The 22,318-nt window shown below is 38.6% G+C and overlaps 1 protein-coding gene across 1 annotated transcript; it reads left to right on the forward strand.

Annotated features, from left to right (window-relative positions):
* Nucleotides 1-300: 300 nt before the first annotated feature.
* adra2c (adrenoceptor alpha 2C) lies at nucleotides 301-2,884 on the forward strand. Its single transcript, XM_017463280.3, has one exon. The coding sequence runs from the start codon at nucleotides 501-503 to the stop codon at nucleotides 1,776-1,778; it is 1,278 nt and encodes a 425-aa protein (XP_017318769.1). The 5' UTR covers nucleotides 301-500; the 3' UTR covers nucleotides 1,779-2,884.
* The last annotated feature ends 19,434 nt before the right edge of the window (nucleotides 2,885-22,318 follow it).

Here is a 22,318-nt window from a genome sequence, read left to right on the forward strand (position 1 = left end):
GGCAGATTTCCTTTCGACTTTGCAGGGGCGGAGCTACGTTAACCTGGCCAGCACGTGGACGGTGCACGGCGGGGCGAGGCGCTTCTCTGTGTGTGTGTGTGTGTGTGTGTGTGTGAGTGTGAGAGAGAGAGAGATGCTGAGGAGAGCAGAGTCGGTGGATGGCGAGTAGGGCGCGTGGAGCACCGTGTCCGCCGGTGACAGTGATATTCGTGATACCATCCACAGAGTAACTCTTTAATAATAATAATAATAATAATAATAATAATAATAATAATAATAATAATAATAATAATGGAGCAATTGGTATAAGGAATTCTGCGAGTGAGGAAAAAGCGGAGACGGGAACGAGATGAAAGTAACGGACAGGCAGAAGAGGAGGAACGCAGGGAAAACGGCTACGTTTTCCAGAAGGGACGTCGGTAATACAGCGGTGCGCTGCCTTTACGCTTAGAAAGACACCCACTAAGGATTTCCGAACAAATAAAACAAACAGTTCTGCCATGGATAACTTGAGTTTTTTCAGCGGGATGGACTATTCCAATTTCACTGGGAATTCTACCAGTCGCTACACTCTGGCCACTGTGATAGGACTCGCCGGTTTGGTAAGCTTCATCATTTTGTTTATTATAGTTGGGAATGTACTGGTGGTGATTGCGGTGCTGACGAGCAGAGCGCTCAAACCTCCCCAGAATCTTTTCCTGGTGTCTCTGGCTACTGCAGACATCCTGGTGGCCACCTTGATCATGCCTTTCTCTCTGGCAAACGAACTGATGGGTTACTGGTTTTTTGGACAAGTTTGGTGTGATATCTATCTCGCATTGGACGTCCTCTTCTGCACATCCTCAATTGTTCACCTGTGTGCCATCAGCCTAGACAGGTACTGGTCAGTAACGCAGGCAGTGGAATACAACCTGAAGCGCACGCCACGCCGAGTAAAGGCAATGATCGTAGTGGTGTGGCTGATCTCGGCTGTGATCTCCTTCCCGCCACTCATCTCCATGGACCGGAGCAGCGAAGGTGGTGATCGTGAGCCACAGTGTCAACTTAATGACCACACGTGGTACATCCTGTACTCCAGTATTGGCTCCTTCTTTGCCCCATGTGTCATAATGATCCTTGTCTATGTACGCATCTACCAGGTGGCCAAAACACGCACACGAAGCATGTCAGAGAAGCGTCACGAGCCAGAAGAAGCACCACGCCTTGAAAACAGTCTGAGCCGAGACGATTCAGGCCGGCAGAATGGTCACTGTGCATCTACACCTCAGCCTGTTAATAAAAAACCTCCCGAGGATGAACCTGATGCGGAAATGGACGACAGCAGTTCCTCAGATGAGAAGGCCAAGAGGCCACGCCGTGAGTCAGCAGCAGGCCGAAAAGAACGCCGGGCCAGCCGCAAGAACAGCTCCAGCTCCAAGCACTCAAGCCGCAAGTCCCGTGCAAGCAGCAAGTCCCTGGACCTGTTCTCCTCCCGCAGAAAAAGAAGGAGCACCATGTCTAGGAAGAAGATCTCACAAGCCCGTGAGAAGCGCTTCACCTTTGTCCTGGCTGTGGTCATGGGCGTGTTTGTGGTCTGCTGGTTCCCATTTTTCTTCAGCTACAGTCTGTACGGAATCTGCCGGAAGCCTTGCGAGATCCCTGACCCTCTCTTCAAGTTCTTCTTCTGGATTGGCTACTGCAACAGCTCCCTCAACCCTGTCATCTACACCATCTTTAACCAGGACTTCCGCAGAGCCTTCCACAAGATCCTGTGCAAGTCCTTTAAGAGATCTTTTTAGAGGAGAATGATGGTTGGGTGGTCTCCATGGCACAAACACCAGTTTCCCCTGACAAAAAAAAGCCATGGATGTTTACAAGAGATATACTTATAGTGTATTTTGGCAGCAGCACTTTTCACCAACTATCTTGTCTGCAGCAATGCCTTGACAATCTTCCCAAACATAGATATTTATGATCTGTTTTATTGTCTGAACCACTGAGCTCTGTCAGGATGACTGCTGTGGTCTGTCAGTTCATACAGTATCAAGGTCCTTCAAAAAACGCCCACCTAAAAGCAGCACTACTGTATTGTGTTTGCGGAAACAGACTTATCTTAATTACAGCCACAGGCTTACCAAGAGACATATTTATGATCAGTTTGCACATATGGTTTTCCTCTTTGGTACTTGAGGGCTATGTAACATGAAGGTCATTTCCTTTTTAAATGGAGTGATGTAATATAAAAGAGGGGTAAAGAAAAACAAAGTAATGGACTGTATATTGTTTGTTTATATTTTTTTTCAGCAAAATTGGACATTGGTTAGTTAGGGAATAGTGGAGGTTCAGGCCATACAGAGGGACATCACTGAAAGATAGAGGAGATGTGCGTTCTCTCACTATTGCAAGGCATCTCTGGAGAAAACAAAACCCAACAGGGCTTTAAACTGCGTGCCGATACCTTAAACGGTTTGCCAACTCGTGCTTTTAATAAACATTGGATTGCTGCTGAAGCTCTATATGATAAGACGCCATTACAGAAAAGCATACTGAACACATTTGCATTGTTAAAACAAAGCTGTGTATGATAATATATAAGTATTTATAAGATGTTTATGAACTGTTCTTCAGAATTTGTTTATGAATTTCTGATCAACTGATGCTGTTCTGTGCCCATGTCTGTTGGTTGTATCATATTGTACTATGGCACTGTATATGATGACACTGTATGATATACATTACAAAGGGCAAAGCCATTTTTATTGAATGTTTCTTTTATGTATGTCTTGAAACCCTTTGCCCTACCAGGGTGTTGGGCTATGTTTTTAGTGTTTTGTTTTGTTTTTTTCCTGGCTCCGCCTTCTTGTGATATCTTTGAATTGGCCAAATCGGTCACCACAAGCACATTTGATGATTGAATGAAAGAAATTGAATAAATAAATGAATTATGCTTCTACTTACCTCTATAAACACAGTATATTATGGCTTTGCGGTTCTTTCTTGATTACTACCTGCATTTTGGGCTGAGCAATGAATTGTTTGTTAATCGGCATAGCTATATTGCAATACTTTTATTGTTGAACCCTTGACAAAAGACATTTGTGACTGGTCAGAATTGTGGTGAAGTCAGGATCAGTGTGTATGTGGAGGGAATACACCCAGTCCTTCTCAGGGCACCGCACACACCCATTCACACACTCATTCATACCTAGGGGCAATTTATTATAGCCATTCTACCTACCTTCATGTTTTGGGACATGGGAGGAAACCAGAGAACATGGAGGAAACAAAAAATGACATATTGCACAGAAACTCCACACCGACATTAACCCAAGCTCAGGATCGCCCAGGGGCCCTGGATGGAGAGACAGCAACACTACCCGCTGTGCTGCCATGCACCATACAACCCATGAGTTAATCAGTTTGTTTTAATGCATTGCTAGATTTATCACAATATAATGTAATATTTATCCATATTGTACAGCACTAATTGTAATTAATTTAATACATTAAGTAAACACACAAACAACAAGCATTTCACACTTCTAAGGCTGTTAAAACAAAAACTATAATTGTACCCCGCTGTTTTCAACAGCCGATTTCGAATGTCCATAATACTCTGCTCTCAATAGAAATATCAGCTGATAAGATAAAGAAAGAATATTTGCTTGGTTAACTGAATGCATCAGAACGAATGTCAGAGCATCTTTTGTTTTTGGGACAGATGGAAAAAGATGCACTTATCACAGTGGCAGAGAGCCAAAAGGAAGAAAACACTGGCTGTAACCCTGTAAGAGTTGATGCAGACATAATGATGAGTTAGACACACATAAATCATGGCTATTAATCCATTAATGTTTATATGGGAATTTCTCCATTTCCATTACCACTTCTGTTATTATAACCTGTTGCTTCAACTGTTTGGGAACTGTTTTCTGCATTTATCATATGATTAATTTATGAAAAAGTAACCAGTTTGGTCCACAAACTAAATAAGGATAATATGGACAACAAAATTTACTACTTGATACAGAACAAATCTATAATAATATATGGGTGCATTTTGAATATATTGCAAGTGAAATTTGAATGAGAAATTAATAACTGTTTTTTTGTTTTGTTTTCCAGTATTCTCTGATGGCGACTAAACATTTAAGTATTTGGATGAATATATCAATTGAATTCCTTTTTATTTCTTTCTAGGATTAACACTATTTCTCAGATCAAAGCATCAGTACCAATATCAATGATTCAGCTGGCTTCACATGGTAAATTACATTCTATTGGTTATATGAGGGTCATTTAACACTCTGGCAGCTTTCTCATTTATTACTTTAATCTCCTTTTTTGTCTAAAATGTTGTCATTTAATTAACTAACTCACTTTGAATGAAAAAAGAAACATAATAAATAAAACATTGACTTGCTTTTCATGCCAATGGAACACATTTTAGAGAGACTAGATAACAAGAAACAGATATGGACAAGCCCTGTTTGTGTCTTTATACATCCCCAGTGATCATCCTGCAGACACATATAATGTACTAGAGAAAAACATAGTGGATGAAAAGTTGATGTGAAGGACACTATTTACTCAGTTTTTGTTGAGAGCATAATGTTTTGAGAGCATAATGAGAGCATAATGTTTTCTTGTGAAAGAGCTTCACATAGAGCCTCAATCAGCAAAATCCACGCATCAGTAGAATTGTTTATAAGCCAGCCTTAATAATGTATTATTCTGTTGATTTATATTGATCTCTAGTCAACCTCTTACTCTCACGTTATTATCTGAGAGAAAGGTAAAAGATAAAAAAAAAAAACACGCACACACACATACACACTTAAACGATTAGACATATTAAGGCTTTTTTTGAGTGTTTCGAGGCCATATTGATCTATTGGGTTTGTATCATGTTTCCTCAGGATATAAAAAAACATGATAAAAGGAAAAGTGGTAACTCTTTCGTTATAAAAGAAAAAACCTTAAACCATGGTCTCCAACCATGTTCCTGGAGATCTACCTTCCTAAGGACTTTAGCTAGAATCATAATCATGCCCACTTGACCATCTAATAATTGCCTTAAGACATTCTTAGTAAACTAAAACAGGTGTGTTAGATTTTGGTTGGTTCCTGCTACCTGCAGGAAGGTAGCTCTCAAGGAAGAAGGTTGGTGACCACTGCTCTAAACTTAAAGTTCTGTCATTTGTCGTTTTGTGTAATTTTTTACTGTGTTTGCACGATATTTGCTTAGCCTATCTGCTTTTAGTTTCTCCTTCAAATTTTGGCATTTTGGTGGGAAAAAAAAGAATGGTGGAGTACATAATCCACCTCGTTCATGTTCATTAAGCCCAGGATTGTGTTTCACATACGCCTTTCCAATGAAGGCTGATGATGTCTTATGGACGTATCAGAAAAGTGGCCTGGAAAATATCAACCCAAATGGAGATCAAATCTAACTGGTGTTTCACTGGTTCCACCAAATGTCTGCTTTTTTATCTTCAGTCAGGGAGGCTAAGCTCATTTATACCAGCAGCCCTTAACCTTTCTTTCATCCCTGTAAACTGAGCCTCATTTGACAAAGATTAAAGATTGTTATTATCACTTCAAACACTCCATTAAACAGTTCAAATGTGATTAACCCCACTGCATGCCTAGCCTTCACCTTCCTTATCAGGGTTTTGTGGTTTTTTTTTCATCATTAAGATATTACATCAATACTCTCTCAGAAAAAGTGTTAACGAGCATGTTGAATGCAATCAAGACTCACTTTCGACTCCCTTGTGTGATCTTATCAAGTGGGAAGAAAACATGAGCTCACATATGACGTCATCAGGTATGGACATGACTCAGATGATTAACCTGAGCCTGATGAGCTTTCACCCCATAGCGATGAGAATCATTTCATCCATCTGTTTAGCATTTGTCTTTAAGTAGAGGCAGTAAAAAGAGTCCCTCTGTGCTCCCTGCAAACACACCGCAGATTACTCAGTCAACACATTCTCATAAATTCTAACTACTCATCCATACTGTGATATATGTATACGTTTATTAGATGGGACAGAATACAGAGGCAGTATTGAATTAGATAATAGAAACTAAATTGAAAATCACCGGTTAACTGACCTTTCTCATCATGGCCATCAGCATGTTCTAACCGCTTTCTTTTCTCATGTCTGGAAAATTAAATTTGGTTCTTTATTTCTTTCCATCCTCTGAGGCTAGATGTTTATTTGTCTTCGGCCTGTCCATCATCATTTGCAGAGGATTCAGCCAAACTATGGTATGGCATGAATGGCTGAAAGCTAGGATATTTTTTCTGATGGCTTTTTCCAGTGTATTTAGTGAAAATGAAATACATAGAAAAAGAGCAATTTGTGCAGATCATGATAAGGAGGGTTTTTTTTGTTTGTTTGTTTGTTTAGAGTTGTAGCATACTTCCATACTCATGAATACATAACTACACTTTTATAAAGCTTTGCATTTAATGTAAATTAGAAAATTACACAAATGCATAAGTGAGCACAAGACTACTTGAGATATATATATATATATATATATATATATATATATATATATATATATATATATATATATATATATATATATATATATATAATAAAAAAATAAAGGGCATACAAGGTGCACATAAAGATAAACAGCTTGATGGAATAAAACAGTTCTTTCACCCATCAGAAAAGCCTGTAAGAGCAGCTGTAGCTGTATGAACACAACAGCCTGAAGTGAAACGACTGCCTTGAGTATGATGTGTGTGATGCTCATTCACACAGGCCACAAACTGAACATAAATCCCTCTGTGATTCACAGAAAAGGCTGTATACACAACCATAGCACTAAATAACAGTTTTTCATACAAGTCATAGCAATTTAAATTATCACTAGCTTCCAGAATGCAGTGGGACTTGCTCAGAACATATGATGTGGCAGCCTGGGAAATCTCTTTACCTGTTAAAAGTTTAATATTTTCTACTATATAGAATACTGTAGTCTTAATGACAAGTAAAGTTCCAGCATTTTAAAGTGCATATGTGAAAAGCGAGAAAATATTAAATGTAAAAATTTCATTTAATTCCCACTGAAAGATGTCCTGCCTACTTTTACATTTAAATGTGCCATCGCCTGAGGTAAAAGTCACTCGCTGCATTTAAGCCCGAGCCTCATCATCATCTCTTCACTTAACTGATGTCTGTTCACTCTAACATTGGTGGGGAAATAACTACTGATGCATTCGTCCAGTTCTTCAGTTGACTAAATTTCTTGTAATTAATGTCTTTTTGGGTCATTTGTGTAAATATTTAAAAACTTTGACTATGTAAGTACTCTTCTCTGTTTTGATGATTATCTGACACCACAGGAGCATTGTGGACATTTTGATATTTGGTATCTGATTGAAAACTGAATTGATTTGGCTTATGCCCATTTTTCTATGGCACATAACTAACCATGATCAATGAGATGATGAAATTCATAAATCTTTGCAGATAGAAAGCTAAGGCAATGTTAGAAAGTAATGAATGTAAATTATTTTAACATTCATTTTGGACAAAATCTGATTTTTTTCCTACATTTTAAGTCAAGAATTCAGATGCAGCAACATACAGGTTTCCCCAGACCACCAGAGAATACACAGTAGGGATGAAACCAAACATGAATACTGTTAGGTGCTGGATAAATCTTCAGTTGCAGGTGGTGTTTATTCAAAAAGGCTGGCATGCAATCCAAAACATGAGACAATATAGTCAAAGTCAAAAAGAGGCAGAAATTCAGGCGATCAACAAATCATGTAGATGAGACAAAATCCAAAAACCGCAAACCACATAGAAAGGCTTGGTAATCCAGGCACAAATACGTTGAGTGTTACTTCACAATGCTTGGGTGTGTGCTTATATATTGGTAAGTGGTGATAGCGTCCAGGTGAGTGTAAGCAGTAATTTTCTGAGCGTGAACAGGACAGTGGTGAGTGCTGGGAATCGTAGTCCTTGGTGGCCATATTTGTACACTGCAGGCCCCAACTCCCCCACCAACACTTCTTTGTTCCTGTGTTAACACCTTTAACTCTTCCCAATCAGGTACAGACAGATAAAGCCCCTCGACATTTGCTCACATTCTATAAACAAGTAGTACAATTCTATTGTGCTTTTAAATGCACTGTTTACTCAACCCACCACCAGAGGCCTACTGATCTGCACAGTTACAATTCTAGCACACCTCATCTATAATATCTACACCTCCGTAAATTTGATCCACTGTGTTCTGAGTAGAGGAAAACAAACACTGTAAGGTAGTGGGCATTCAGGCCTGTATCTTAAACGTGAACTTGATTATAAGTTAGATATTTTAGGTCAATATTTCTCAGTTCCACTGCAAGTTAACAGACTGTCTAGTCTTGCCATTTTCTATTTACAATTCAGGAGAATTGATGCAAAAGAACTAGGAAATGTATTGAGGAAGGATAATATTACTGAATTTCATACAATGGTCTACATTCACTATCCCTGTACAGTACCCTAACAGTAAAGGGAGGTCAGAGTGATTTTTAAAGTAAATAAATTGTTATAATTGTCTATTTTCAGCAGCTGTTAACAAAAATCTGCAGTAAACAGGAAAAAAAAAACTAATGATCTAGGGGGAAACAAGGTGCCAATATTCACCTATTAATCATCTTCTGAAACCTCCCTGTCATACATTAGCATTCAGGGGTTCTGTAGCTAATTTTCAGCAATATTCTGACTTTTAACCTCTCACACAAGTTGACTCATGTAAATTCTCACAGACCATGTTGTAACTAATAAACTTGACTCAACTACTGAAGGGCTTATAAACTGAAGGACACACTGTTATGCTTAGAAATGCATAATAAATGCTTAAACCGTTCTAATGCATCACACTCCATACTGAAATGTCATTGAATCAGAAATATATATATCGCCTGTATCAAGGACTATAGCAGTGCACAGAGTTTTATCTCTTAAATAAAGATAATTAAAATACATTAAATGGACTGTACTCATGATTCAGAGATGAAATCCATTGTGAAGAAACTAATCTTTTTCATGATGCATAACAAGATAAAATCACAGAGCACACACTTTATAATGACGTGTTTGAATTTTCTCACCTCTCTGTTTGCCTGTCCCTCATTCTTTGTCTCTATTTGTCATCTTTGTCTCTATTTGTCTTTCCCTACATTTCTTTGCATCTTTCTGTTTGTCCATCCCTCTAGCTTTATCTGTGTTCCTCTATATTTCTCTCTCTCTCTCTCTACATCTTTCTGCCTTTCTCTCTCATTGCCTGTCTCTCTCTCCCTGTCCCTGGCTATCTCTGTCTTTCAATTTCTGTCTCGATCTACATCTCTCTGTCATAGTCCTATCTCTCCATCCCTCTGCATCTCTATTCTTTCTTTCTTTCTTTCTTTCTTTCTTTCTCTCTCTCTCTCTCTCTCTCTCTCTCTCTCTCTCTCTCTCTCTCTCTCTCTCTCTCTCTTCTCTCTCATGCACATGTGTGGAGTGACTGTTGGGAACGTGTGAGTGAATGAGTAACGGCGTCTTAAAGTGAATTCTTTAAACTTTCTTTTCTCAGTGTCTCCCGTTTCAGTATTTAATATTTGCTATATAGTGTTGTATTTTTGATGTTTGAATAACACAAATAAGAGTCAGGAGAATGGTGGTTGTTCTTCTTTGGGTTTACTGCACAATAGGAATTACCAAACTGTCTTTTTGTACAATGAACTGGTCAACCAAATACTAACCCAGATTTAATCTATAGAGAATCCAAACAGTGCTTATTCTCGAGTTCACATACAACTCAATACATTACACTCTCCACCCCCAAAACCAATAAGAAAATCTCAAACAAACAAGGACATTTTCAATACTATATATATATATATATATATATATATATATATATATATATATATATATATATATATATTTATGTTACTGCATGTCTACAATGACCCATTCAAGGGGTGTCCTTTTCCCTTCTTTTATAAATCAAGACAGTTTGGTGGTTTCCATACATGGGTAGAGTAACACTTATCTTCACACTCACGGGGACACCTTCAAAAGGAGCAGTTGATCTTCTCAACTGATCAGTGTGTCATCTCCAGGTAGTATCTGGTGCAATCTCAACTGTATATGAGAGTGGCCCTATTCTTTCGTTGACCTTTTCAGGTGTCCATTTGTGATCTCCTCTGTAATCTCCGGCAAGCACACTCTCTCCAATTACCAACTCTCTTGTTTTCCCTCCTCCTTGTAACTGTTTAATCTGTCTGTCTGGAACGTAAGGCTCCTACTAAGAAACAACATGACAGGTTTTCGATTTGTGGTGACATGAGTTGCATTTCAGTATGCAGATAAGAAATTGTGTGATGCTTTCATCTGTCATGGCCCGCAGTGTATTCTTCAAGCTTTGCACAAATCTCTCAGCTAATCCATTTGTAGCTGGGTGGTAGGACACTGAGCTCACGTGCTTGATTCCACTGTTCCATAGGAAAATCTGGAACTCCTCATATATAAACTGGGGTCTATTGTCACTCACCAGCTGTTCTGGTACACCAGTCCTTGCAAAAAATTCTCTCAGAATGGTTGGGCAGTGGTTGTGGAGGTCATACTGAGCACTTCTGGCCACACTGAACCCACACCGACAACAACCAGAAATGTAGTGCCCATGAAAGGACCTGCAAAGTCAACATGGATCCTTTGCCATGGTAACGCAGGTCATTCCCAAGGATGTAGCAGTGCAGTCTTTGGTATCTTTTGCACATGTTGACATTCTGAACAATGCATGGTGCATGGAGCTGCTTGATCTGCTGATCTATACTAGGCCACCATACGAAGTTTCTAGCAAGTTACCACTCCAAGATGTCCAACATGAAGCTCCTCCAAGACTTGAGTTCGCAACATAGGAGGTACAACAACTCTTAATCACCACATGATGCAACCCTCATCAAGAGAAAGTTTATCATGGCACTGATAGAATTCCGTGAACTGAATCCTCTGCTCTGTATTCCAGCAAGACTGTATAGCTGAATATACATAGGACAATGTCGGATCTCTCCTGGTTTCTCTCCGAATCATTGCTTCTGTAACAGGACAACTCTCAAGTTGAGTAAATGTAAAAAAAAAAAATCCACAGGTGTGCTTTCTGATTTCTTTCTCTGCCTTTGTATCACACCCATCCAATGGTAGACGTGACAGCCCATCAGTGTTAGCATGTTTGCATGTTCTTTTGAATTCAATCTGGTATCTATGTCCTCCCAAAAAAAAAAAAAAAAAAAAAACCCACCTTTGCATCCGAGCTGCTGCTGTCAGTGAAACTCCTTTCTGAGGATTGAAGATGGAAACCAACAGCTGATGGTCTGTAACCAAGGTAAATTTGTTTCCATGCAGATAGTGATTGAATCATTTCACACCCCATACCAGGCTCAAAGTTTCCCTATCAATCTGTGCATAGTTTTTCTCTTCAGTACTGAGGGAGTGTGACACGAGAGCTATGGGGCGCTCCGTCCCATCACTCATCACATGCAACAACATCACTCCGATGCCATCAGGTGAGGCGTTGCATGACAACTTTAGTGGTTTGTGTGGGTCAAAATGAGCCAGAACTGTATCTGACATCACCAGTTTCTTCGCTTCCTGAAAAGCTTGTGTGCATTGTTTTGTCCTTGTCCATTTTTTACCTGCTTGTAACAGGGCATTTAGAGGATAGAGAACAGTAGTTAGATTTGGCAAAATCTCTTTAAGACTCGTGCTAAGTGACTACTGTCACTATGATGTCATTGTAGTAACATTGTGTACCAGAGCAACCCTGAAGTATCTGATCCATAGCGTTTTGCCATAAGATCAGTGCTGAGGCAACACTGAAAACAAGCCTTTTATAGAGGTACAAGCTCTTGTGACTATTGATAGTCAAGAATACGTTTGAGTCCTCCTTCATTTCCCTCTGTAAATATGCTTCTGCCAAGAGCTGTCCTCCCGAAAGTGTAGCAAAAATTTCCTCTATTCTCAGTAGTGGATGTTGTTCTGCCTATAATTCAGGGTTGACGGAGACGTTAAAATTCTCACACAGACTTACAGTTCCATCTTTATTGGTGACAGGAACAACTGGATTTGCCCATGGACTCCAGTCAACCTTTTCATCAGGTTCCAAATGATGAAGCTCAATTTCCACTTTCTGGCAAATAGCATAGGGGATAGGCCACATCTTGTGAACCTTGAGTACTGCATTCTCATTTAGGGTTAACTTTCCTTTGATATGCTTCAGAGTTCCTATTCCCGATTGAAACACTGCTACAGCCCCATCCAGCACTTTTTCCAGTTTCATTTGAGTGCACGATGATTCAGGAACTGTGACTTGCAGACTTTTTATGGATTTCCAGACCAACTGCAGCTTCCTCAACCAGTCACATCCCCAAAGTGCTGGTCTCTCTGTTTGTACTATGGACAGATCCAATTCGCTCTGTTGATCATTGTACTTTACAGTCATGGACATCACCCCTTGAGGAATTATGTGCTCACCAGTATATGTTTTCAGTATGACAGGCAATGGCTTAAATTTAGTTATTTTTAAAGGTTTTTCAAACTCGTGCTGTGACCTCACTGATACAACAGAGCCTGTATTCAATTCCATAATGATTCTGTTCATTCACTAGAGGTATAAGCCAGATTTCTCGTTTTAAGTCACTTTTCAGATTTCTAAATTTGCCAAACCCATATCAGATTCTTCGTCTGATTTTTCTTTTTCTGAGCCTTGTACTGTCTCTATTTCTTATTATGTGGTACATGCTCTTTGTATGTGTCCAATTTTGTTGCATTTTCTGTACATTTCAGTTTTGAATCTGCACTGATTTGCTTTGTGTCCACCTCTGTCACAACGGTAACACAGTTCAACTTTTTGCATTGTCTTTTTAGCTTTACATACAGTGGTCACCCTGTTTACAGACATTTTCACTCCTGATTGCAGCTCTACTGCGACTCTGGCAGCCGTTTCCATGGCGACAGCAATTTCAACCGCACGTTTGAATGTGAGATCTGCCTCTGTGAGCAATCTCTTCTGTATTCTCTCTTGTGAAATACCACAGACTAGACGATCTCTCAGCGCGTCATTCAGTCCATCCTCAAACTGACAGTGCTCTGACAACTTCTTTAATTCAGCTACAAAAACTGCGATTGACTATTGACATAAACTCTGTTTATGAAACCTGAATTGTCCTGCCATGAGCAGCGGTATTGGCGCTACACACTCTTGATTATTTTCACAATATTGTCAAAACTAAGACTGGCAAGCTTTTTGGGAGCAGTGAGGCTTCGCAGCAGTGCATAAGCTTTAAACCCTGTTGCACTCAACAACACTGACACCCGCTTGTCATCGGCAGTGCTGTTAGCTTTGAAATACTGCTTAATTCGTTCATAGTACATAGTCCAATTATCCATGGCATTGTCAAATGCATCAATCTTTCTTATTTCACTTGCTATTTTATGCAGAAACTACCCCTCAGTCTTTTTGAGGCTAGGTTTCTTCCCTGTTTCACTTCTCCCAGAAAAAAAGCTCCACCCTAAAAAAAACTAGGAGAAAGTGCTACCATATAATATCTGTAAAATCCTCCTCATCAACCGTTGTGTTTTTGATACTGTTCAAATAACACATAAGATTCGGGACAATGATGGCAGTTCATCTTTGGATTTACTGCGCAATAGGAATTACCAAACTCTGTGAACACAGGTCTTTTTGTACAATGAACCAATACATCACCAACCAAATATTAACACAGAGTTAATTTCTAGAGTGGCCAAACAGTGCTTATTCCTGAGTTTACATATAACATACTACAGGTATACCGTAGGTTTGATTTGCTCAATTGTGGAGTGGGTATGGGTTCAATCTCTGAGGGGTTTTCACCCCTGACCACCTGGCATGGTTGCAAATGTATACTGGATGATTCGGTGTCAGTGGAGGATTGCTTGTTAGCAATCGGAAATGAAATTGGCGCATGAAACATTTTATCTGCGTCAAGGATGAATAAGGTCATTGTTAACTTTCTGAAAGTGTTAGCTATGGTGGTTCATTTAGTTGAGTGTGGTATATCAGTGAGAGATGTTTTCACTCCAGTGCTACTGCTGTCTAACCCCTCAAAAAAAGGTAATTCTTTGAAATGTTCCGCCGTTTATATCCAATGATACGCTCGAGCGCATGCTTGTGCGCTACAGCAAAATTGTTGGTTCAATGAAGATGATTCCTCTGGGTTGAAAAAGTCCGGATTTGAAACACATAATGTCTTTTAGATGACAGATTTTTATGCTATTGAGTGCTGAATATCAGGATTTGAATGTTGCCGTGAAACTGACAATATTGGGCAAGGATTATACTATCTTAATAACTAAAACTTGAAACATACTCTCCAAATTTAAGGTTTTTCAATGAATCATGTGCTATTGCCATGAGAAAAGCTACTTTAGAGGAACAAAACGTTATCGACTGAAGAAATTCGTGTGCAATGTTCAAAAAAGAATGAAGACTCGATCTGTGAAATACCACTGAGACTAATTGATCTTTTTCACCCTTATGACTTCCTTTAATATTGGCTCTAGGGATGTCACGAGAACCGATACTTCGGTACCAAGATGGTACCAACATTGTTAAAACGTGATGGTACTTGTTTTTCTGCAGTTCCGTTGGTACCTTTTCTAATGAAAGTAACGGGGTTGCCATTCTTCCGGAACTGAAGGGGGCAGCAAATACGCGCAAGTGTTTTAGTCAGTCCACAAGTGGTGAAGAAGAAGAAGAACGCCTACAAGCACAAGGGAAAATGTACAGGAGATTAGCTGAGCTTAACCAGTTTAGTGGTTGCCGGTGTGCAACCGATGCTATCATTCATTTCAAACAAAGGGAGGAAACACCTGGAATTTGGCGAAGCACCTGAAAGACGGTCTTATATTATGTTTGTTTGAGGCAGCAGGCATTGTTGTAGTGAAACCAGCTAACATTATACTCCATGTAATGTTTGCGATAGGCAGTTATTTGTTAACGATGCTAACACATTGCAATGTTTTAAACTACCTCCTAACGATCCACCATGCATCGCCATTCACCCCGTGTCCTGTCAGCAACATGTAGCCTAATGTCATAAATAATTATTCTAATGTTCATGCTTTTAATAAATCTTTTTGGCCTGCCACCGTATCAGTGAATTTAAACTAATGCTTGCATTCAGAGTATAAGGGGTGTGTGTGTGTGTGTGTGTGTGTGTGTGTGTGTGTGTGTGTGTGTGTGTGTGTGCGTGTGCGTGCGTGTGTGCGCGCGCGCGCGCGCGCGTGTGCGTTTAGGAGTGCACCTTAGCACTTGTTATTAGTCATTGTCAGACAGTGTTTGATAACTAAAATATCCCTCTCTCTCTCTTTCTCTCTCTCACTCGCTCTCTTTGCCAGTATCAGCCAGAGGAGGATGTCCTCCAGGAGTTTGAAATTTTTTTATTTTTTTTTAATTCGTTGTTTTTTAAATCACACCATGGTATCAACTTTGGTATCGAGTATCGTGTACTTTTGGTGGTATCGGTACCAACTACTAGATTTTTGGTATCGTGACATCCCTAATTGGCTCCTTTAATATTATTGGTTGTTATTATGGTTACAAAAGGCACTGAAAAGAGAACTGGGTTGTTTGAATATTTACAGTTAAAAAAGACATAACTTTATTACAAAAGACACATACGGATATTCAAAATTAGATGCAATGGATAACTGAATGGAACTTCTGCTTAGTCATGTACAAATCTGAGTGCAGGAATTGAAATATTCCTTTCACCAGCTGTAAAGAGTCAGTCTTTTGTGTTTGAGATAATTCTATGAGATAATAATTCTATGAGTGGATGTTACCTTAGGTGATTCTAGTTTTGCTTTTTTCAATGTTTATGCCCGAAATCTGAACATACATCCTTTTTTGAAAAATTCTCTGAGGCTATATCAGATTGTTTTCAGGATACTATCATTGTGTTGTGGGTGATTTTATTTGTACTTTACATCAAGCTGTAGATAGGAATCATAAGGAACCTCATCCTACCTCACTTGAAGTACTTAGGTCTTTAATTGGTCATTTTAGTCTTACTGATTCATGGAGAGATAGCTTTCCAGGTGTATACCTGGCTCAAACTAAATTCTAATGAAATGCCAGGGCAAGACTGGATTTTTTGGTGCTTCTATTTCACCAGACATCTTGTCTGATCATCACTATATTTCCATGATCACTTATGAACATTTTATTAAATCGTATAGTTCATACTGGCATTTTAATAATAAGCTACTTCAAGGTAATTCTTTTATTCAGGCTTTTCAACTTTTTTGGAAAGTTGGAGAGAAGAGAGAGTTTCAATTTCTTTGAAATAACTTATTGGAGGTAAGAGGGAAAAAAGCTTTAATTAAAGCCAGATAAACTCATTTAAATGACATGGATGCCCCCACACTTTTTTTTTTTTTTTTTGGACTGGAAAAGAAGCACCTTCGCTATTTAAAACTTCTTAATAGCAGAGAAACAAATGATTGAAATGAAATTAATGCTACTGCTTTGTCATTTTATTAAAACTTGTAACAGGCAGAGTCATGTGACAAATCAGCGGTAGATGAGCTCTTATGTGGTCTCCCTCAAATTTCAGAACCAAATAAAATGGATTTAGAGAGCTCTCGTAAGTTTTCTGAGATTTCAAGAGCCATTCTAGAGTTGAATTCTAGGAGGTCTCCTGGGATAGATGGCCTTATAGGAGAGTGCTATCGACGCTTTTGGAATTTGATTGGACAGGATTTTTTTATGCAGTTCTACTGGAATGTGTTAATTAGGGGATTCTTCCTCTGAGTTGTCGAAGAGCTGTTTTAACTCTAATTTCTAACATTCTTTTGAAACATTGACGCCCTGGCGTATTGCTACTCACTGTGGATTTGAAGATATTGTCAAAGGCTCCAACCAATATATTAAAACAATATATCAAGTGTAATTCATGAAGATCAAACATATTGTGTTCTGAAATGAAAGATTTTTGACAATCTCTTTTTGATAAGAGATTTGATAGCTATTCTGAAAAAGGCATGCCTTCGATATAGGTTTTTTTCTCTTGTGATCAAGAAAAAGCCTTTGACTTTATTTGTAATTTGTATTTTTTTAAGACTCTGGAAGCTTTTGGGGTTGGGTCTCATTTTGTGACCCTCATTAAGCTGCTGTATAATATTTATAGTATGCTTAGAAGTAATGGCTCCTTGACCAGACCTTTTTCTGTAACTCGAGGCATAAGACAGGGTTACCCACTTTCTGGATTATTGTACACCATTTAAAGTGAACATTCGTTGGTTTCACTAAGGAATAGGTTACCTGCTATGCATTTCTGTTTACCCAGATGTAACCCCAGCATAACTTATAGCTCATGCCAATGACATGACTGTTTTTGTAAGTATTTCTGATGATATAGTTAACTTAACATCTTATTTGGACAGTTTTCAAAAAGCTAGATCTGCTCGTATAAACTTGGAAAAATGCACAACATTATTGATGGGAGACTGGAGGGAAATGGAACCTCCTCAACTGTGTCGATGGATCCAGGATGGTTTTAAAATCCTTGCGATTTACTTTGGGACTGATAAGCATATGGAGAAGGACTTTCTGAGCAGGTGATCGGAAGAGCTCAGAGGTGGAGATGGATTCTTCTGCTACTCTCGTACAGAGGAAGATGTTTATTCGTTAACAATCTGGCAGCTTCAATGCTGTGGCATAAACTTACAGTTTTGAATCCTCCCAAAGATTTCTTCTCAAAGATACAGAAAAAAATCACTGATTTTCTCTGGCATGGTCACCATTGGCTTCGACCTGGGGTTCTGTACCTGCCTGTGGTAGACGGAGGACAAGGTCTCATCCATGTGAAGTCAAAGATGAAGGCAATGAGACTGCAAAAGATACTTTATTGGACAGACAGAGTGCCTTGGATACCTTTCAGCCTTATCTTGCTTCAAAACATGACCAATGTAAAGCCAGATAGACAGCTGTTTCTTATTGAAAAGTCATGTGATCTAGAAACTAAAAGGTCTGATACTGATTTTTATGCATCAGTCCTGAGATCATAAGGACTTTTTAAAAATGATGAGTCAATAATGAACATTATGGTATTCTTGAACCTTTGTTGTTGTTTTTTTGTGTTCAAGATACAATCACCTGCACTGAGTTCATTCATTGCCAGGTTCTCTAAAGTAGGGATAATAAGAATTATTGACTTGCTTTATTTTCATAATGGCCAATGGAAAAATGCACAGACTCTTGCTGACCAAGTTGGTCATAGATCAGTAAGGAGTATGGATGGTTTTGTTAATAGTCTTAAAGCCTCTTTTCCTCCTGAATTATTGCTCATTTTAAACAATGTTGCTCAAGATGCAATGCCTCAAGCCTTTCCTATTTTAAAGGTTATACCAAAAAAATTGGGAACAAATATAAATGGCCATGTGTCTGTTAAAAGGGTATGAAGTATTAGATTTACAATCTATTGAAAAAAAAAAAAAACGATTTTGTATCATATGTGTGTAAAAGATGCTATTCATAAACATTCACTCCTTCTTGGAGACTATCTAAGCCCCCAATACCAAAGAGAAGTGGGGATCATCAGTAGAGGATAATTCATTGTACAGTGGCCACTAATAATTTCATTTCCAGATTTAATACATATTTTCACCAACATGTTCTTTTTGTAATGTTATTGAAAATGTTTTCATCTGTTTTGGGATTGTTTTCGTTTAGTGTTTTTGTTTGTGTTGCTTGATAAATTGATGTCTAATCTTGGGTTTTTATTTAATGACACTGTTTATTTTTGGTTGTAGATATAGACGTTCTTGACAATGGGAGTGCAAGCTTTTTGTTGGGACAAGCTAATGTGGCTATTTTGAAATCCCACCAGTGCAAGAATGAAATCAAAATGTTGACTTGGTGACGTTTAAATCTTTGGTGGAATCTTGAGTAGTCACTAAATACACATACTGTATTGCTAGCAAACAAAAAATGTGATTTCTTTAAAATGATGTGGGGTGTTAAAGAGGCAATTGTTACTGTTCATGAATCTAGCAGTCTTGTGTTTCACTGGTAATTAATTAATAAATTTGTTTGTTTGTTTATTTATTAATCCTTATTTTTTTCACATAATGAAATAAAATCATGCATTTTTTTTAATGTAATGTTTTAAAATAAAAGTGTTGGAATGTCAAGGTCTCTCTCTCTTCTCTCTCTCTCTCTCTCTCTCTCTAGCAACAGTTGGTCTGTGTAGCAAGTCACATTTACAGATTTACAGTAGTGTTGTATATCAAATATCTTCACCATCGAAAGCATGAAGTGAGACAGAAAAGAGTGTAGCGGGCAAATGAAGGATCAGTGATGAGGGGGAAAGTAAAAAAAATCTGTTTCTCTCATCATAAAGCATAACTGGTGCCTTTAACCAGCTAAAAATGAAAAAAAAAAATCACCCTGCTGGAGATAAACACTACCATTATCACAGCGAAACACAGCACTGAAGCCTTGGCATTTGGGAATCAATTGTTTCCTAACCATCTCTATAGTCACCAAATGTCATTGCGACACACACACACACAGAGCAGACTGACAGAGCCAGTAGACTGACAGTGAGAAGGAAAGATGTAAAATGAACACACTGACACTGCATTAATTCCTAATAACACAATAGCAGTGTTTCAAACTACATATCTGGAATGGTATGGGTCAACAAAATAGAGAAAATATTTGGCAACATGTTGAAATACTGACCTTCTCCATGGAAACCATGGAAGAGACAAATAAAGCGAATAGAAAGCAGAAGAACAGAAAACGAGTAATCTGTGATTCCTTAAGACAAACACAGCTGATATGCATGAACACATTAAAGATTTCACAACTTAAAAGGTGTTAAAACACTCTTCACAGGAAGGTCTATGCTACTATAATCTGATAAATTCTGTAACAAATGAGAGTTTAACACATCAAACTCACAGGCAGTCGATGTAAGTGAGGAATGCAGTCTCTCTCTCTCTCTCTCTCTCTCTCTCTCTCAGCACATTAGGCACGTTACAGCCAGTTTTCTGGCACTGATCCTCTCCCTCTGTTAATTTCTCCATCTCATTAGTCAGCAACAGGACTCACTTCCAGGGGGTCGTGCATCATTGTGTCACACATTTTACAATGTTAGTGCTTTACAAGAGGCCTCTTAAAGCCTCCGGCAGGGAATTACCATCAGCGGCTGTGTAAAACACCAAAGTAATGAATGTATTTGACAGTCAACATGCAATTATGAAATAATTAATAGCCAGTTTTCCTGTGGCTCATAGAAATGCTTTATTTAATATTTGCTACTCCATCCATCCATCTTCTATACCACTTATCCTTTTCAGGGTCACAGGGAACCTGGAGCCTATCCCAGGGAGCATCAGGCACAAGGCAGGGTACACCCTGGACAGGGTGCCAGTCCATCTCAGGGCACAATCACATACCACGTACACTTTAGACATGCCAATCAGCCTACCATGCATGTCTTTGGACTGGGGGAGGAAACCCGAGTACCCAGAGGGTACCCCTGCAGCACGGGGAGAACATGCAAACTCCACACACACGGTCACAGTGGGAATCGAAACCTCAACCCTGGAGGCGTGAGGCGAACGTGTTAACCAGTAAGCCACCGTGCACCCACCTAGTTGCTACTGTTTTACCATAATATAATGAAAACATTAACATTGACTACTTTTGAGTAAAAAAGTAAGTAGACTTATTAGAGATATATTTGTATACATAAATACATTTCTAACTTCACAAAAAAACAGTCCAGTCCAAAAGTATTGGAAAAGTAAAGCCAATTCTTTTGCTTTTCTTTTTTGCCATACACTGACATTTTGTTTTTTTGAGAAAAAGATAATATGATGTGTTAGATTTCATTATCTGATATTTACATCTATATGTGTTAAACAATTTAGAACGTGTCACCTTTTGTTTGAACCCACCCATTTTTCAAGCAATCAAAAAATATCGGAACACGTGAGTGATAGGTGTTTCTTGTTGCCTAGGTGTGCCTTGTTACATTGATTGTTTAAATAATTAATAGCTCAGAATGCTTTCTCTTGGTTTGGGCCCTGGGTTTCTTCTGTGAATATGGCATTTGTTCATAAAAAGGATAAACCAACATGAAGACCAGACAGAGAAAAAATCAGCAAAAATAAGCCAGGCCAAATCTGTTTACCAGACGTTACAGATGTTGGGAAATGTTTAGGCCAGATCATGACCAGAGTAGTATTACTATCACGGAACTCTACCAAAGTGATGGAAAGGTTCAAGTGTGAACCTGCTCATGATCCAAAACATACAAGGTCATTACTCAAGCATGGTGGACATAGTGTCATTGCTTGGGCTTGCTTGGCTGCTTCTAGATCAGGCTCACTAATCTTTATTGATGATGTTACTCAACATGGTAGCAGCTGAATTAATTCTAAAGTCTACAGAAACGTGCTGTATGCCAATATACAGAGAAATGCTTCCAATCTAATTGTGAAGAATTACATCATGCAGCAAGACAATGACAAAAATACACAAAGAAGAATGCTTCAGTTAGGTGGTCAGTCTGTCACTAGCTTATTGCAGTTAATTCAAGGAAGGGATATGCAGCCAAACATTACATGTTGTTTACTTTAAGACTGTTCCAATACTTTTGTTCCAATACTAGATGAAAATATCAGGAAATGAAAGCTGATATTCTGATCTATCATCTCATATTCCTCTTTTACAAAAAAAAAAATAGGCAAAAAATACCTCCCTGAGATGACATGAGGGAGAAACCTTGTGTCATATAACGGGAGGTGAGTCAGATGCAAGTGCAGATTTAAAGTTTAATAAACACAAAACAAACAAAGACTAAGCAAGACAGTCAGTACGTTTACATGGACAACAATAATCCAATATTAAAACGATTAAGACAATACTCTGATTAAGAAACTAGCATGTAAACAGAAATTTTTAATTACCATAATCTGATTAAGGTCATACTCGAAGTAAACACAAATCAAATTAAGACATGTGGAGTATTCCTGTTTTAGTTGCATTATCAACGTGTATTACAGACATGTAAACACCTTAATCACATTATTAACGTCGTGTGAGAGTTTTCACCGCATTTTGAGACAGGACACAATCATACATGGCAGTGCTCAACCGTTTGATGGCAAACAAGAGACCACGGCTGTGTCCAAAACCACGTACTTGCCTGCTATAGGTCTGTAGTAGGAGAAATACATGTATTTCAGCTACTATATAGACGGTAAGTACGCGATTT

Source organism: Ictalurus punctatus, chromosome 3, assembly GCF_001660625.3.
Source record: "Ictalurus punctatus breed USDA103 chromosome 3, Coco_2.0, whole genome shotgun sequence".
NCBI classification, from domain to species: Eukaryota; Metazoa; Chordata; class Actinopteri; order Siluriformes; family Ictaluridae; genus Ictalurus; species Ictalurus punctatus.

Excerpts from the sequence above, each read along its gene's own strand:
- adra2c (XM_017463280.3), top strand. The coding sequence starts at position 501 with ATGGATAACTTGAGTTTTTTCAGCGGGATGGACTATTCCAATTTCACT.